Source organism: Xenopus laevis, chromosome 4S (assembly GCF_017654675.1).
Source record: "Xenopus laevis strain J_2021 chromosome 4S, Xenopus_laevis_v10.1, whole genome shotgun sequence".
In the NCBI taxonomy this organism is placed as follows: domain Eukaryota; kingdom Metazoa; phylum Chordata; class Amphibia; order Anura; family Pipidae; genus Xenopus; species Xenopus laevis.
In genome coordinates, this window is record NC_054378.1 from 106831625 (window position 1) to 106851267 (window position 19643).

At 39.9% G+C, this 19643-nt stretch overlaps 1 protein-coding gene across 2 annotated transcripts in view; it reads left to right on the top strand.

Moving 5' to 3' along the window:
• cacna2d2.S (calcium voltage-gated channel auxiliary subunit alpha2delta 2 S homeolog) overlaps nt 1-19643 on the top strand; it is a 188472-nt gene that overhangs the window by 74925 nt on the left and 93904 nt on the right. For both annotated transcript variants that reach the window (XM_041561692.1, XM_018261321.2), the window contains exon 3: nt 9092-9208. In XM_041561692.1, coding sequence (XP_041417626.1) covers nt 9092-9208 — 117 coding nt within the window. The remainder of the gene's footprint in view (nt 1-9091; nt 9209-19643) is intronic.

The window sequence follows — 19643 nt, forward strand, 5'->3', positions numbered from 1 at the left end:
ACAAGCGGAAGTTCTGGTTCCATTGAAACCAGTGGCATGCATGACTGTAGTATATAAGAATGGTTCAGTATCTAGGCACACATTCCTTGCTCTCCATCATGCTAGATCTTGAAGGCCTGTTGCCTTCCAGATATTGTAAAACTACAAGTTTTAACATGCTGGGCTTTGGTGAGACAGTACAAGGATCTATTGTCATGATTATCTACAGAACAACCAAGCAGTTTGAGAAGCTGAGTTATTTATCTGCTGTGCATGTCATGTTGGACAACTAGGCCAGAGCTTTAGGTACCTGCCATTTTTCAGATGCTGATGCAAGACCCCTGCATTTTCCAAAGAAATAGCAGCAGTAAATTAATTCTGGTAAGTATAGTTCAGCCATGATAAAGAGTCACCAGTTGTAGATTCTTGGTTTATGCATTTATATTACCTGAATACAACAGAGTCAGCTTGCTGATTGCCCATTTGTTGCAACAGATCATTCCCTACAAATCTGCCTAAAGATAAGTGGCAGTGCTCTCAGTGGATGATGGGAGATGTAGTTCCAAGGCAGCAGGAGGACTGGAGGGCAGACACCACTGATGAATTACTTCCCAATTATGTGGAACCCAGCCTTCTTGCATTGATAGTAGCTATCTTAACGTGTAATCCAGGGGTGCCCAAAATGTAGATCGGGATCTACCAGTAGACCTTTAGCTGATGATCAGTAGATCTCAAGACACTGTCAACAAACAGCTTGTCTACATCACCTTCCTGTTTAATTATTTTCAATAAGATATTTATTACAGTTTATTCATTAAAGTTACATAATAAATAGTTTTTACTTAACCTAGTAATATACATTTGCTCATAAATCAATATAATATTTAAGTAATGTTTTCATTGGAACATAATGGTAGCAATGTTTTTATGGATGTAGATCATAATGGGACGACATCTCTAAAATTAAACCCCACATTAGTAAAGTATGGGCACTCCTGGTGTAGTTCTACTGCTATCGTTGAATGCCGAATGCAGGAATTGCTTAAAGGGGTTGTTCACCTTTAAGATAACTTTTAGTATGATGTAGAGTGTGATATTCTGAGCTAATTTGTAATTGGTTTTAATTTTTTATTATTTACGGTTTTTAAATTATTTAGCTTTTTATTCAGCTTAGCATTTTCAGCAATCAGATAGGTCAAAATTACCCTAGCAACCATGCATTGATTTGAATAAGAGACTGGAATATGAATAGGAGAGGCCTGAATAGAAAGACAATTAATAAAAAGTAGCAATAACAATAAATTTGTAGCCTTACAGAGCATTTGCTTTTTCAAAGGGGTCAGCGACGCCCTTTGAAAGCTGCAAAGAGTCAGAAAAAAGGCAAATAACTATAAAACTGTAAAAAAAATAAATAATGAAAGCTAAATGAAAAGTTGCCTAGAATTGGCCATTCTATAACATACTAAAAGTTACCATAAAGGTGAAACACCCCTTTAAAGGAAAACTATACCCCCAAAAAGAATTCTTGAGCAACAGATAGTTTATATCATATTAAGTGGAATATATATTTACCGTAAGTAAATATTGTCCTTTTACATCTCTTGCCTTGAGCCACCATTTTGTGATGGTCTGTGTGCTGTCTCAGAGATCACCTGACCAGAAATACTACAACTCTAACTGTAACAGGAAGACGTGTGGAAGCAAAAGACACAACTCTGTCTGTTAATTGGCTCATGTGACCTAACATGTATGGTTTGTTTGGTTTGTTTGTGTGCACCATGAATCGTACGATCCCAGGGGACGGCCCTTATTTGTTAAAATCGAAGTTTTCTATTTATGATTACCCAATGGCACATACTGCTAAAAAAGTATATTATTATGAAAATGGTTTATTTACATGAAGCAGGGTTTTGTTCATGAGCTGTTTAATGCAATATATTTTTATAGAGACCTACATTGTTTGAGGGGTATAGTTTTCCTTAAGGATACTGCAGAGAGGTCATTTGCCCAGCATGACCTCTAATACAAGCAGCTGCCTCCCTCCAGCTCTTTGTGAACTGCAACTCTCACCACCTCACAACAGCAGGCTACTTGTACTTTATGGAATATGATACCCTCTCTTCAGGGGACCCCTCCCTGTTTTATGAACTGCATGAGGCCACAAAACCTTTTATATTTCCATGGACATTTCCATCCCAGGCTCTAATGCAGGACTGAAACTCTTGGATGACCCTGTTTACTCTGTATGGCTAAATTTAGTGTGGAGGTTTGACTATTAAAGCTGTATATTATGTTACAGAAATAGCAGAGAGGAAGGAAAGGGAGGGAGGCGGCACGCGCAAATAGAAATCATAATTGCTTAATGCCAACATCTTCAGAGACGTTGTGCACAATTGTGAGCTGCTTTCAGCATCAGGTGAATGATTTCCAATCCTCTGGGTATCGGCCACGACTGCTGGATCTTCTGAAGTATGTGAGAGCAACTTCTCAGCTTGAGCACCAGATAAGGAGTCTTAAAATATCCCACTAGCACAAGGAAACCACTGAAATGTGCAATGAGCTGGAATTCCCAGCCTCCAAAGAATATGGCTGAGATGTTTGCAGCAGGAAAAGAGTGATATTTGATGGAATTTTGAACTATTTAATAACTTATTTATGAAAGGCAGTTATCTCCTACTGTTTGGGTTTAATCCTAATCTATTTCCTGAGTGACCATCTACAGTTGTACGAATTTTACCTCTATTTTTATCTCCCTTTTTTTGATTGGCTTATGTAATTGTGTTGCCCTAGTCGCCTCTGCCAACCCCAGACCATTGGTCCGGGTGATACTCATGAAGCAGAATGCTTAGTGTTCTATCAGGGTCTGTATAAGAGAAGTAGTCTATACATCAGCTGTTCTTTCTGCTGTTAATATAAATGATCCAGTAAATCCTACCTATATCTCTGTATCTTCCTATAATCCCTGACTGGCTCTGCCTGCTATAAAGCCTTTTTCAATAACTGCTTATTATTTCACACCCATTGTAACACCTTCTGCGGCGTGCGCCAGACTAATAGAGATAAATATGGTATGGCCTAAGTGGGATTGCGACTCGGCTTCTAATAACATTTCATCTGTGTGATCTCTGCTTTTTCACAGTTGTGGCTGCCCCCTTTACCTATTCAATTTCCCACCCCACTGCTGCAATATATACAGGTGGCCAGTCCTTCTGAGGCTGACGTGAATGTGAATCTGAGCATTCAGTATGTTCCACATGCCGCCTGTTTATTCTGAAGGTTATTTGAAGGTTGTAGTACAGTTCCTTTCTGTGCTGTAACCACAACTCCTCACGCATTTCTGTCATTCCTTTCTAATCATACTTTATTCTCACTCTCAAATCTCCTGCTGGGGTCAGTCTGTCTCTCCTCTTTTATTTTCCTTATACTTCTCTTCCAAATCCATTTATTATGTTTCTATCATTTATTTTAAACCTTTCTCTGTCATGTCTGTATTCATGTGTATTCTTCTGCTGATTTCATTCCTCAGCAACATATTATTTACAATATACAGGTAGGTAAACTGTAACATTTTCAGGATATGTTAAATGCTTCTTAAAACATGAAGCCCTTTTGCCATTGGTGGATTCTGGGAGTTGTAGGGTGAACAGCTGTCACAGCCACAGTCCTTCTCAGAGACTATTATCCCCACTGCTACTTTAGGCACCATCTCTCCCTACTATACCTGCTATCCCACAGCCACACTCTCTTCCCAGAGACTATTATCCCACTGTTACTATAGGCACCATCTCTCCCTACTATACCTGCTATCCCACAGTCACACTCCCTTCCCAGAGACTATTATCCACTGTTACTATAGGCACCATCTCTCCCTACTATACCTGCTATCCCACAGTCACACTCCCTTCCCAGAGACTATTATCCCACTGTTACTATAGGCACCATCTCTCCCTACTATACCTGCTATCCCACAGTCACACTCCCTTCCCAGAGACTATTATCCCACTGTTACTATAGGCACCATCTCTCCCTACTATACCTGCTATCCCACAGCCACACTCCCTTCCCAGAGACTATTATCTCACTATTACTATAGGCACCATCTCTCCCTACTATACCTGTTATCCCACAGCCACGATCCCTTACCAGAGACTATTATCCCACTGTAACTATAGACACCATCTCTCCCTACTATACCTGCTATCCCACAGTCACACTCCCTTCCCAGAGACTATTATCCCACTGTTACTATAGGCACCATCTCTCCCTACTATACCTGATATCCCACAGTCACACTCCCTTCCCAGAGACTATTATCCCACTGTTACTATAGGCGCCGTCTTTCCCTACTATACCTGCTATCCCACAGCCACAGTCCCTTCCCAGAGACTATTATCCCACTGTTACTATAGGCACCATCTCTCCCTACTATACCTGCTATCCCACAGTCACACTCCCTTCCCAGAGACTATTATCCCACTGTTACTATAGGCACCATCTCTCCCTACTATACCTGCTATCCCACAGTCCCTTCCCAGAGACTATTATCCCACTGTTACTATAGACACCATCTCTCCCTACTATACCTGCTATCCCACAGCCACAGTCCCTTCCCAGAGACTATCATCCCACTGTTACTATAGGCACCATCTCTCCCTACTATACCTGCTATCCCACAGTCACACTCCCCTTCCAGAGACTATTATCCCACTGTTACTATAGGCACCATCTCTCTATACCTGTTATCCCACAGCCACGAGCCACTATTATCCCCACTCAGCATTATCTCCTAATTGGTATAACTATGGGGGGGGGGCATGTTTGCTCCTGGGTTCACACCCTCATGGGCCCCCTGGAGATGCAGGATTGGATATACAGTGTGAAAGATTTTTTGTGTCTAGTGCAGGGACACTTTATCAGCACATTCATTTAAGTTCATATTAGTTTTAAAGTGTTTTTTAACACCATCCCTTATGGGACCATATGTTACTTATTGTAGAGCCAGGAAATCAGAAAAATTATATCTGGTGTTCATAAAGTGTATTGCTTGCAAATTGTCAGCCACAACAACCAATACATAATTTAATGTGTCATAGGAGTGATACACGTCCTGCGGTATGATTACAGGGAAGGGATTGCCACAGTAAAAGCCATTTCAGTTATCCTATTTAAATGCAATCTTTATTAAGTGCAAGGTAATAATTCAGCGTCTGTGCGAGCAAGAAGGAGGGAACGAGAGAAAGAGAGAGAGTATAAAGCGGGAGGACCCCGGATGCCTGCACTGCTGGGTGCACCAACACTAACTCCGCACAGAGACAGAAATTATAAGGCTGTAAAATGGGCCAAATTACAGCTTCTAGCATGGCTCATAATGAGCAGAGGCTTGAATCTGCAATCTGCCCCACTCTGCATCTGCATTAATTGCTTCATAACTGACCCCAGACAGCTGGAGATCACAGGAACATGGCACACATGGGGCCTGCAAGAGAGAGAGAGAGAGAGAGAGAAAGAGAGAGAGAGAGAGAGAGGCAGAACTAGATAAAGAGACAGAAGAAAATAGAGGCTTGAGAATGTGAGACGGTGAAAGCAAATTTAGGTTAAAAGTAGATTGCTCTACTACAACTCCCAGCATCCTCTGCCATCTTAATGCTTTACTTTAAAATTGTAATTATTTAAATTTGGTGGTGTAAAGATTTTTGCATGTAGTGGATTGATTGATACACTGCTTTTTTCGAGCGCTAGCATGTATTGGGCTATGCCTTCCAGAAAAGTCTATGGGGGGGCACAAATACAACTCAGTTCAAACTATTAGGATGATAAATAATATATAATAATAATAATATTAACCTAAGTGGTGCATTTTATTTATAAAAGCACTTTTAAAGCTTGACCCAATTAGGCCATTTTAAAATGTAATGGTATATAGGCAGTTTTATCATTTAAAGGTCAAACAAAAACAGAAAATAAGTTTGCACAAAAATAGTTTAGCACAGTTAATCTTCTATTGGCATTACATTGTTTATATATATATATATATATATATATATATATATATATATATATATATATATATATATATATATATATATATACAGTATGTATATATTTACAGCATAACAGTATGTTACAGTAAATCACCCGTCTGCCAGTCCTACCTAGTCTGGAGAACACACACACACCTGATACAAGTGTCCCTTCTGCATGTACCAATAAGCAGCAATCCTTAAATTCACACATATGCTATATTGACCCTCCTTTTTGGCCTCCAAACAGTACCAGTATAATTTATATGCCTATCCAGATGATGCCAGGGTTGTTCATATATTTACCTACAATGCCTGATATAACTTTCACTGGCCTTCTATTCACAAAACAGCATCCTATGCTCCTATCCCCACTCAGGTAACTCCATTGCTGCACAATATTTGATGTTACTTTCTTAGGAAATGGAATGGCATAACCAGAAGCCCCAGGGTAAAACATTTTTGGGCCTCCTCTTTGATGCCCTCAAATAACAGTGCCCTCCCATCAAAATCTATAATATATATACACACACACCTTGTTTATATATTTGTGTATCTCTCTCTCTCTCACATACAGATTTTAGCCTTTGCACTGATCCATAGTAACGCCTGCCTCTCTATAACACACGCAGGCAGTAAGATGGCATAACCTTTCGGTTGCATGAATCCTGTTGGCTTTAGGATGCTTCTCTCTGCGGGCATCATTATCAGCATGGACAAATGCTCTTTTTTACAGCTCTAATGAGCGCAAGCCTCTAAATAGAGGAACAGGGGGTCCTGCGTCTGCCTCCTTCTTCCTGGGATTAGTGCTTTTTAGTATCTAAGATGGCCGATGAAACAGGACCCCAGTTCTCTCCTCTTTTAAGCAGTAGGGGTTTCTCTAGTGTAGTGCTGCCGTTTTGAATGATGCTAATTAGCGGCACAGGGGCAGCGGGCGGAAATGCTTTGATTTGGAAATGCCATTTTGCTCCTGCAGCCGTTTCTCCACAGGGAGGTCTCATACACTACTGGTGGCATCAAAGGGAAGGTCGGGAGATCTAGAATAGAAAGCTCTTCTGCAACATACACACCTGTCACACTCTGGGCTGTCACTTGTGTAAAGGAGTTGCAGTTGCTGGCTTCCCCTCCCAGATGTTTCCAGGGGAGTATAGACCTTACCAAGTGCAAGTACATTTTATACCATGCCAAACTGGGTTTGTGATGTCCCTTGATAGTCCCAATAAATTCAAGCCTCCCTTAAAGTTTGCGCTCTCATATGCTGTCCTGAATAGTAAAACAACATAGCTGCAGAGTCAGCAGAAAACAGCACTGCAGTGAAGCAATGCCCTCTTCAGTAAATCTTCTGTTAGTTATCACTGCAGTCTCAGCTGCGCGTGCAGTGCTCAGGGGTCTGGCGGGACACATTGTCAAAGCGCTGAATGCAGCAAAGGGAGATAGAGGGCATGAAAATAAGAGAAGTGTGAAGAAGGGGGGAGATTGGGTATTAGAGGTAATGCGAGAGAAGTGTTGTCAGGTGGAGGCAGTAATAGATGGAAAGAGATATGTACCTGCCAACTCTTGGTACTGTAATTTGAAATAAAGCTGGAAGAAGCAGTGCTTTTACTGTACCATGCACGGCGCTCTACATCACAGCCAAATTAGTACAGTACCTGTAATTAAGTACTGGAGCAAAATATTCAGCAAGCCATGTTCTGGATACTTTACATTGGTGAAAATTCTCTATGCACTGGAGTAAATTCACATCTGCCAGTGAATATTCTCCAATTTACTAAGAGCAAAAAGAACAAATTCCAGTAACACCAAAAACACCAAAAACCGAAAGTGTATCAAAGTAATCAAAATATAATCTAGCATTGCCCTGCACTGGCAAAACTGATGTGTTTGCTTCAGAAACACTACTATAGTTTACATAAACAAGCTGCTCCAGTTGGAAAAAAGGCTCAGGTTCCATAGCAGATAACAGATAAAACACAATTGTACTGGACAAGGGCTTATCTGTTATCTGCTATGTAACTTGTGCCTTTTTTCCGCCTTGAATTGCTGCCCCCATGGCTATACAGCAGCTTATTTATATAAACTATAATAGTTTTTTTGAAGCAAACACGCAGCTTTTACCTGTACAGACTTTTATAGAATGGCTAATTCTAAGCAACTTTTGAGTTGGTCTTCATTTTTTTCTTTGTTATATTTGTAACGCTAATCAGGTTATCCACACCACAGGTCACTTTCCAGCTAGTGAGCAGAGCATGGTTACGTTTGGACTCACACTTCAGGATCAGGGCCTTCCCTAAGTGGAAGCATTCCCTCTAAGGTTTGGTGCAACTACAACACTCAGGCTACTGTGCATACAAAATATACAAAATGAGGTTCTTCTGATGCAAACAAGAAACTGTTTATTAGTCTGAATGACAATATCCCCAGGTTTACCCACGATTACAATTGAGGTGTTATCATATGACACACATCAGGCAATAGGCATTCAGCTGAGGAAGGACTCCATTAGGCATTTGCAGATTCAGTATGCCATTCCCATCTGCACTGTTCAGGGAGCTGACAGCTAACCTAACACCCTCTTCACTGAGGTCCCTGCACTGGAGGCAATCACACAGAGCCTCTGGGAAGCTACTCCCTGCTGCAAATCCTTGTTGGAGCTTCAACTGCTCTTTCTCTTTACCCTATCTACCTTTCTCTACTAGAGAGACTATTACAAGTCTGCCCCACTATAGCTAAACCTCATTCACAGGGTTTCCTGGTCCCCGACTTCTTCTTTCAAGAGCACATGGCTTTCTTGGCCTTGCTGTATCCAGGCTCCCCTGCGAACACCCAGCTGGATCAGCATCCAGCAGCCAAATCTGACCCCAGCTAAAAAACAGATGTTCTGTAAGGCTACAGATTTATTGTTTTTGCTTCTTTTATTAGTCATCCTTCTATTCATATGCCAGTCTCTTATTAAAATCAATGCATGGTTGCTAATTTGGACCCTAGCAACCAGATAAATAAATTGCTAAAATTGCAAACTGCAGAGCTGTTAAATAACTTATTATTCACTTATTATGTTTCTCACATTTTGTCTCTTTTTCCTTTCCCTGCAGCTCTATAATGATAAAAGGAACCTGTTTGAGGTAAAGGAAAATGTGCCACGGAAGTTGGTGGAGAAGGTGGCTGGTGACATTGAGAGTCTCCTTGCCAAGAAAGTGCGCGCTCTGAAGGTAAGTGTAGATAATCTGCAAGTATGAGATTGGAGATGGACACAGCAGGCATTCAGTCTAGTAAACTGCATGTACAATCCATTAGCAGAGCTTAAAGGAGAATTTAAGGTTAACTAAAGAAGTAGCTAGAAATGTTGTACATTATCTTTTGGGCTTCTGTACCAGCCCAAGGCAACCACAGCCCTTTAGCAGTAAAGATCTATGTCTCCAAAGATGCCCCAGTAGCTCCCCATCTTCTTTTCTGCTGATTCACTGCACATGCTCTGTGCTGCTTAGGGACTGACTCACAATATACAGTACACATAGAATAGAAATGTCACAATATAAGGCTGATTAGTAATTAATACAGATAATTACTACATGGCAGCACAGAAACCAGTGCAATTAGCATCAGAATGTAATAATCAGTCTTGTAACACCGGCTTATATTACAGACCAACCTCATTTTCTGCTGGATAATTAGTGACGACCCCTAAGTTTAGCTTCTCAACAGCTGCTCAGAGCCCACTGAGCATGTGAGTGTCACAGACACTTTCCAAGATGGTGACCCCCTGTCACAAGTTTGAAGTCCTGGATCATTGCTGCTATTGACAAGCTGAAACTTTAGGCTGGTGCAATAAGTTCATTATATAAAACATGGCACCATAATTATTTTTAAGGGTTTTCTTTTAAGGGGTTCATTTATTTATAGACAATAGAACACCTTATATACGTTTGTTTTACCAGGGGGCTATTTTCTCTGTTACATTTTTCTGCTACATGTGCAGCACACTGCTTCAGCCTTTCAAACTGGACACATATAAAACCCATATCCTGCTTAACAAACGACGGATAAATATGGACCCATGCTGTAGACCACACTGGTTTCCATGCAGCTACATTAATAATGCTAATTTTTATTAGCTAAAAATGCGAATGTGCCATTAAACATAGAGGGGAGAGTTAAGTAAGGTTTATTCCAATTCCCAGCTCCAAATCACCATTGTCATTGAGAGCCATACATCATGGATATCATTCCTACTATTATTGCTAATCACACAGCCCTGGATATCTCTCCATTTTAAGAAAGTTGCCCCCACTATTGCCTTGTGTGTAGGATGCAGGAAAATTTGCATGCTGTGCTTGGAAATTGTTTTATGGGTTTATTGAACTGCACCGGAAAATTCCCATTCAAAATAAGTAGGAAAATACTGTAATTGAACAATTGTGTGGTTTTTTTTTTTGCATGACTGTCTTTCTGGGGAATAACATTTCAAGTCTAGAAAATAATGAGTAGCTCAGAACGAGTAGCTTACAGGAATGATGTACTTATTTTAACACTTTATCGGCTCACTAAATACCTTGTATAGCTCAAGTGTTGGGAAATGCACAGTGAGCACATACAGATGGGGTTATTTTCTGTGCAGAGGTAAAATATGTATGCTTTCTGACCATATTCTACACTAAATGCAAATTATATTATTGTACAGGATTGAAATTCATTGTTGGTGAAGCACAGGCTAAGGCTAATCTCCTTCACTCTCACTGATGGCCAATTCATGTGACATTGAGGGCAACACACCCCAACAATAAAATGACCAAACTGCCCAGTAGTACTGCTGCTATGGGGGGGTTTATGACATTTATTGGTGCAAGCTATAGTATGAGAAATCAAGAGCTTTACCATGGACAGATATATTTACGACCCCTGGCTCATCTGTAGATGATGGCATGCCAACTAGGGGGCCAGGGATTCCTTCTTTTTGCATCACATGACCCAGTTAGAGAGCTAAATGATCTTAACTGTGATGCAAGTGTGCACCAGTACAGTTTCCCAGACAACCAATCAAAATAGTTTTCTTAGCTGTTGCACAAATCAAATTGACGTTCCCTTCTGATTAGTTGCTATGGGTTTCTGCTTCAGTGCATAGTTGGACCCTTGCTTCTGAAGCTTGCCCATCAAACCAATTTGAAAAACTGAAGTGAAAATTCAACGTTTTTAAGGTTTGTAAACTGCATCTTCTTTGCTGTGATTTAGTGCATTGTTCATTTTCACGTCCGTTCCTATTTGATAAATTCCTGATCTTAATCAGCTTGGGCTGGCAGCTTTAATTAGATTAACATTACAGGCACAAATTAGCTAAGTAATGCAGATGGAGGCAAGCTGAAAAATGCAAGGCATATCCCAGGTAGGGGCACAGTAATGTCTTTAGAGAAAGGAGGTGATGGATTCGATTTATTTGAGCTAAATTTGGGCAAACTGCATATATTCTTCCATATTTTGCATTAAAAAATTCCCATGCGGTCTCATTTACATACAGTAAAAAAGAAGCAGCTTATTTATAATTGTCAAGTTTGGACACTGTGTGAATATGGCCCTATATCGCTGTGGTGTGTACCTCTACTTATAAAACATAATGAAAAAATCAATGTAAATTCCAAAAATTCTTATTCCATAAAATCAAAATCATTTACAGTAGTTTAATCCCAGAAAGACCCCAAGTCCAAGGGCCATATGATTAAGTGAATTCAAACAAAAACAAGACAGACTTATTGTTGCTTGAAAAAGGAGCCCAGATTATATGTAAAAAGTAGAAAATCTTTATTAGGACATGCTTAAGCCTGGCGCGTTTCGTGCCAAGTATGGGTGCTTTTTTTTTTCTAGCAAAAGTCTATCCGGTTTTTGTGGGAATATGGCCCTACCAACAAGCATCTGGCAAGTAGGGATACAACAAATCTATGATTTGCTTTAGAATTCGACCGAAAGTTCACCTGGAGAAGAGAGGTGAATTTACGCCAATTCCAAGAAAATTTTCACCACTGCGAAGTTAATTCTCTAAAACGTGGTATTTTCCTTGTAGACTCTGGTGTAAAGTGCGTGATGTGGTTGTGCTGATTCTCCCTATACACTTCTGTTGTTGTGCCTGTATTCCCAGCATAGTGTGCTCTAGATGTGTCTGTAACAATATGCTTCATGCCGTGTTTTTTTTTTGTACCCTTTCCTATAATTTGTGCTGGAGCTCTACTTCCATTCCCCAATGGTGTTAATGTTGGCTGAGGTCCTAAGTGCTATTATTAAAGGAAAACTATATCCCCAAAATAAATACTTAACACCCCAGAAGGTGGCCCTTAGTTCTTAAAATGGCAATTTCCTATTTTCCTTTAACAAGCATTTATAAAGCGCTAAACTATTCCAGTGCTGCACAAAAGAAAGGTGCAGGCATTCTGATTAGAGGGGCCTGTCACCCAGACACAAAAATCTGTATAATAAAAGTCCTTTTCAAATTAAACATGAAATCGAATTTCTGTTTTTTTATTAAAGCATTCATAGCTGTTGTAAGCTCATTTAAAAATCTCAGCTGTCAATCAAATATTGTCTGCACCTTCTCTGTGTCTTAAGCTGGCCACAGACGCAAAGATCTGATTGTACGAATAAACGATGAGATCTTTGCATCTATGCCCTGGGCATAGAGGCGGGGCAGACAATTACTTTCACTTTCCATTCAGCACTTCCTAGATGTCACTGCTCTCCCCACATTCCCCCGTTCTCGTCACCATTTAATTGTGTAGCCAGGACATGGGGATGGACATCAGGTCTCCCATTCTGGTGCACAAGATTCTGAGATGATACAAGGCTTGTCTTAATAACAGTGTCCACAAAATGGCTCCTGTCTGCTTGCTATTATTATGAATTCCCAGACTGAAGGAAACAAGATTCAAATAATTAATATTGTGTAAATAATGTTCATTTTGCTTGACCTGTTATCCAGAATGCATAGACCTGGGGTTTTCCAGATAACAGATCTTTCTGTAATTTGGTTCTTCATACTCTAAGGGCAGAGGCACACGTGGAGATTTTATGGAGATTTAGTCGCCTAGCGAAAAACCGCCTCTTCTTCGGGAGACTAATATCACCGTACTCCCTTCCTGCCGGCTAGAATCTAAATCACCGTCAGGGTGGCACTCGGAGCGATTCGTTTTCTAAAGTCGCCCGAAGAAGAGGCGATTTGTCGCCGACGACAAATCTCGCAGAATCTCCATGTGTGTCTCTGCCCTTAACCTACTAAACAGATGCAATAAGCTGTTTTCCAGTAAGGATTAATTATATCTTAGTTTGCATCAAGTACAAGATACTGTTTTATTATTACAGAGAAAAAGAAAATCATTCATCCAAAAATTTGGATTATTTAAATAAAAATGGAGTCTATGGGCAACAGTCTTTCTGTAATGCTGGGTTTTCCGGATAACGGATCCCATACCTGTACTGTGGTTCTGTCATTACTCCACACACAGGGCACAATAGTCGTATCATACTTTATTTACAGTGTTCTGTTGTAGTACAGATAATTGATGCACACTGGGCTAAGGCTGTATCATTACTTTATACACAGTTTGTTGTAGTTGCCGTCTACTCCCCTCCATAGGTTTTGCCACCATCTAATCTACACGCACACAGCGTGTTGTGGTACTGTCATTGTATTACCCTGCAGCTGTGTGTTGAGGCTGGGGGTGTTCTTTCTCTTACACAAATCCACAATAGACTCCAAAGAGAAGAGTTCAGTAAATCCCTCACAGGTTTAATCTCTGTGCATGTTAATTAATAATGACAATGCGGCCCCTTCTCTTCCTGCCTCGCTAATTACTGGTTAGTAGCTTTGTTTTCATTATAATTTTAATTCTTTTATAATCAAATCCAGGCTTGTTTTATTTATTTGCTTTGTGTGCAGTGAAAATGCTGCATGTCTGCTGTAAGGGAAGAGGGACCAGTGGGGCAAGATACGCGGAAAGGGTGCCAAGAAAAGCGCAGGATAGAAAATGAGTAGTATGGAACATATTGGCTTCAGATTGTCTCCATTTATATTATTTGTTTTAGGGGTTTCTCTTTTTTAGTATTTTTCTTAATTTTGCCTTTTTTTCTGTGTGACCAAATGTTTCCTCTTATACCTTGACCATTACTGTTCCCATTGCACCCTGTCTTGTACCTCAGTGGCCTTCACCCTCATAACCAAGGTCATCCAGTTCATATATTTGCTAAATATGGAGACATGGACTTGCCACACCACTAGAGTTTGTTGTCTTACTAGCCTTTCCTGGTCCATTGGAGCCCTGAATCTTCAACAGTATATAGACAGAGATTCCCTATTGTATGAAACATAGATATATGTCTGTAGAGAGACGGCATTTTCATGTCTATAATAGTTGCACTGCTGCTGTCAGCCTTACTCTTTCTCAGATTTACTGCTTTACAGACAGCAGGTGCTTCTAGATTCATACTTACATGTATTAAATACAGATATATACAGGTCTTTTTACTGAACATTTTTTAATATGAAAATTAAGTGATAAAGGGCAGATTTATAAGGCGTCGAATTGAAAATTGAATTCTAATTTTCGAATTCTTTTTATGGTCAAAACTGTCAAATTCGATTAGTCAATTATCCAAACTTGATTAGAATTTTTGTAAAAAATTCACACACAAGACACAAATGACATCACAAAGCACTGATTAAAACCAGGGTCGGACTGGGGGGCCCGGGGCCCACCGGGACTACTGTCCTCCGACCCCCCTGCCTCTCTTCTATGACGTGCCGAGCATGCATGCGCAATGGTGCGCCTGCGTGTAGGCGCTCCTCAGTGAAAGGTGCCGAACTTTTTTTTTGTTAAGTACGATCAAGACTGGGGACTGGCCCGACGGGGCCCATTAAGGGTCGGGACCCACCGGGTTTTTTCCCGGTATCCCGCCAGGCCAGTCCGACACTGATTATAACTGCAGACATCACTAAGCATCAGGATCATATTTATATATATGTTTTAAAACCCTTCCCACCCTCTGCCACGGATTTCCACAGGAAATCCGGTGACAGAGCTGAGGGAAAGGGGGGCCGAGCAAGAATGCATGGGGCTGACGTAATTTCCACTGAATATGTCAAGTGACGTCAACGGGAACGACGTGTGACGTCAGCGTCAGCACGTCGTCGAGTGACATCAACATGCACGCCGTAGGGGCGTGTTTGGGTCCGATGCCTAAGGCGGCATCAGACCTAAATACAGCCCTGATCAGGATATAATTTATACTATATATATATGTTTTATTTAAAAAATTCAAATTCGATTTTCGATTTATCAAACTCTGGCCCTTTAAGAATTCAATTTGGCTAATCGCCACCTAAAACCTGCCGATTTCATGTATAAGTCAATGGAAGAGAGACAGTGACCAATTTGAAGATGCCTTTGAAGTAGCTTCCTGACACTTCGAGTTTGGTCGAATTTGATTTGAGTTTTCGGTCGGTAAAATTCGTCCGAGTTTAAGATATTCCGTTTTTTTCACAAATAACCACGCAATCGAATTTCGAGTAAAATCGAATTTATTAGAGTTTTAAAAAAACTCACATGAATTCAAAATTCAACCCTTGATAAATGTGCCTCAAAGTGACATTGGTTGAGACATTTTGGCTTTGCCTGCTATGTTTTCTTAGTGCCTAAACTTTTTGCAACGAGGGCCACATTTGGTGAGGTGAAAATGTGTGGGGGCCGACCATTCAGCCTGACATTCTTTGAACCATTAACATTAAATTACAGGAATCGAGTAATCGTAGCAGTAATATTTGGGCACATTAGTGAAATGATCTGCCACTTGGTCTATACTGCTGCCTGTGTGCTGAAGGTGTTAGCAATAGATATGTACTGGCACATAGTGACGCAAAACTTCTTTAGTTTACTGTACCGGCACGTCAGTACGTCTATTGACACCTTCAGCCCTATATGCGAAAACAGTGCGTCACTACGTGGCAGTACATGTCTATTGCTAACACCTTCAGCACACAGGGAGCCGTATAGACCAAGTGGCCGATCATTTCACTAATGTGCCCAAATATTACTGCTATGGGATTCCTGATCACACTGTGCTGGGGGGCCTCATTAGTATTAATTTCATGATGGAGGCTGAGGGCCGGTGTAAATTTGAAAAAGGGCCGCACTTTGGACATGCCTGGCTTAGTTACATATGAAATCATGGTGAAAAAACCCCATAACCCAACCAATACAACTGCCAATTAAACTATACTGGGGCAAATATATTTCTATTCTGACTCCAAAGTAGCATTCAGATGTTCTTTTGTTAATACTCATTAAAGGAGAACGAAAGGTATAATTACTGGGGTGGTGACTAAATATTAGGTCCTCCCCCAACCCAGTAAATAAAATTGCTTCCCTGATACCCCGGGGTGGTGCCCTTGTTAGCAGAAAACTGCAACGCTCTAGGGTATTTGTGTAGAATCTCCTAAGCCACCGTCTTCTTCCTCTACTGTCTTCTTTTGGCTGGGCCCAGGCAGGCGTATGTGTAGTAGAGTGAAAAAGCCGGCTTTTTGCATCCAAGTTCACCTTTTACTCTACTTCTCATACGCCTGCCCGGACCAGAACAAAGAGAAGCGAAAAAAAGGGGATAGTGACAAGGACTGTTTACAGTTTTTAATGAACAGGAGATTTTACCTTTAGTTCTCCATTAAAATAATTTATATAGTGCATAAAGTACTCCCTTTTGTAAAATATAAGGATATTATAAGTTACCGAGGAGTTTCATGACCGAGTGTTTTTATACAGGTCATGGAACTCCAAGGTAACTTCTAATATCCTCATATTTTGCAACTGGGGGTACTTTATTTATTGTAATACACAAGTTTCAGTGAGTCATGTGACAGAAATGACATCAGAACGCACCGTTTATAAATGATGACATCAGAACTCACCGTTAATAAGGATATAATTTACAGGATATTCATGGCTTTTGTGTATTATATATACAAGAGATATATATATATACTGTATATATATATATATATATATATATATATATATATATATATATATATATATATAGATATAGATATAGATAGATATAGATAGTATAAATTATATATATCCTGATGCTTAGTGATGTCTGCAGTTATAATCAGTGCTTTGTGATGTCATTTGTGTCCTGTAAAAAAAAAAAAAAGAGTATACCCCCATTGTACATCATGAGGATTTTTGGACATGTTGGCTATCCTCGTACAGTATTTCGTAACAGGGGTTATATAATTCTCTCAATGGAGCAAATTTACTGAAGTCTGAATTTTCACTTCAGAAAGCTTTGCCACACTTCGGGCAACTACCTCAGACGTTAATTCACCACTACAACGCTTATTCCTCAAAATGCAAAAATGTCTCTAGGCAAATGAACGCTGTCGTATTTTTGAAAGGGAATTTGTCAGTGCAAAATTTTCTTAGCAAATTTTCTCTAGCGTAACTTTCTTCCTATCGAAACTTCATTAACACACTTGCGCATACGCCACCTTAAATATGGCAGGTATATAAAGGTCATAAGTATATTAGTGATGGTGAAATTGCTGGAAGTGGCCACTTATTAAAAATGCCCAAGGAAGCAAAATAAAGACAACACAGTAATGTTGATTATGTCGTTTAATCTTAACAATTCACCAGGTGAAGTAGACTTTGGCGAAAAGTATAATGTATTGGAAAAATTTACACCTTGATAAATTTGTGGATTAGCAATCATTCGCTTGAGCAAAAATTCGCCTGGCGAAACAGTGCAAAACTTCTCTGTGTTTCGCTAGTGAATTGCCTTTTAGTAAATCACCAATGTTTTTGCGAATAGTCATTTTGGTGAATTTTCGCTAAAAAAACACAATCCACCTTTTTGTTAATGTGCCCCTATATATATACTGTATATATAGTAGATATAAGAATATTAGAAGTCACTAATGAGTTCTGTGAATGTACTATCTGTGTGTAGAATGGTGAAGAGACCGCACTTTCTAAAAGTTTCCAAGCAGCACCTTTGGTATGTGGATCCAATAGTCCACGTGTGTAATCAGGAATTCAAATAGGAAAGGTGCGCTAAAACAACAGTATAGCTGTCCCAAAATCTGAAAAGAAAATGTAATCCCTGATAGTGCAGCAAGCCTGTAAAAAAAGATGTACGTTTTGCAAAATAGAACTACTTCGACTACCTACTTCGCCACCTAAAACCTACCGAGCACCAATGTTAGCCTATGGGGATCTTCTGATTGAAGGAAAATCGGTTGATCGATGGATTAAAATCCTTCGAAACGTTCTATTCAAAGGATTTAATCATTCGATCAAACGATTTTTCCTTTGATCGTTCGATTGAACTAAATGCGGTAAATCCTTCGACTTCGATATTCGACCCTTAATAAATGTGCCCCTTACTCTGGCTTGTGGTTTTGGGAACATTAGATCCATTATGTGCATTAGAAGATCTTGACTGATCATTTCCCTTTCTTGGAGAGAAAAGCAATGCTTTGAAAGCCAATTAGGAGTGAATCCTGAGGACGGGCTGTATCATGAAGGCATTTCTACTCTGAATGCTTCTAGTTAAGGCTGATTACAGTGTGCCAGCTCTTTCCTCCCTCCTTTACTTTAAACCACTATGTTAACTAAGGCTTCAGCTTTCAGCTCTTTATAAAGGCATCTAAATGGGTGTTGATCACACCTGTGTGACCTCTGAGCAGACACTGTGAAATTATAAGATTAAGACACGCTTACATTGATAAGGGAATGGATTTTTCCAGGCTTTTTATTAACCCCTCTTCTACGTACTGTGTGTTGCAGGAGCAATAGAAATAGGAATTATTAATTGCTCTGCGATTGCATGTTATTCAGTATTTTAGTTCAATAGAGTCTAAATGATTGAGTTAAACAGCTTGTGGCTAATGCACTGGCTTTGGAGCTGTTGGTCTGGTCTCTGTTTAAGGTTGTGGGTGGTGGAATGTGTTCAGTAAACTATTCCACTAGTGTAGCGCTCTACTACTAATGCTGCTGAGCTTGCTAACTCCTAACAGATCTACTGGGTAATAGATTGGTGCAATGAAACATGAAGTGGGTTGACAATAAACTGGAAAGGAGAAAATTAGGTTATGGACCTTAAACCTCCTTTTGGTCTACCAGTTGGATGTGGAGACTTATGAAGCTTGTAGATAAGTTGTGTTGTTGGTCACCAGTAGATATTTTTTTAATTACTAGTTCCAATTTGTTGTTGTGTGGATAGAATGTATGTGGTATATTGGTTAGTACAATGAGCATTGTTTTACCCCCTTTTCACACAGAAGGGGAAAGGGTTGTATAATATCTAAACTACACAAAAGTGTCTTTTCCCAATATTTGGGGCAAATGTAATCTTCCTGATTTCAAGATGGCTTATACAGTACTATCAAAGCCTGCTGTGATAAAGCCATACAGTATCTGCCTTCTTTATGTCACGTATTGAACCTTGATGTGGTACAAGTAGGGGACATGTTATCCAAAATGCTTGGGACCTGGGGTTTTCCGGATAACGGATCTTTCAGTAATTTGGATCTTCATACCTTAAGTCTACTAGAAAATCATGTTAACATTAAATAAAACCAATGTTTTGCCTCCAATAAGAATTCATTATATC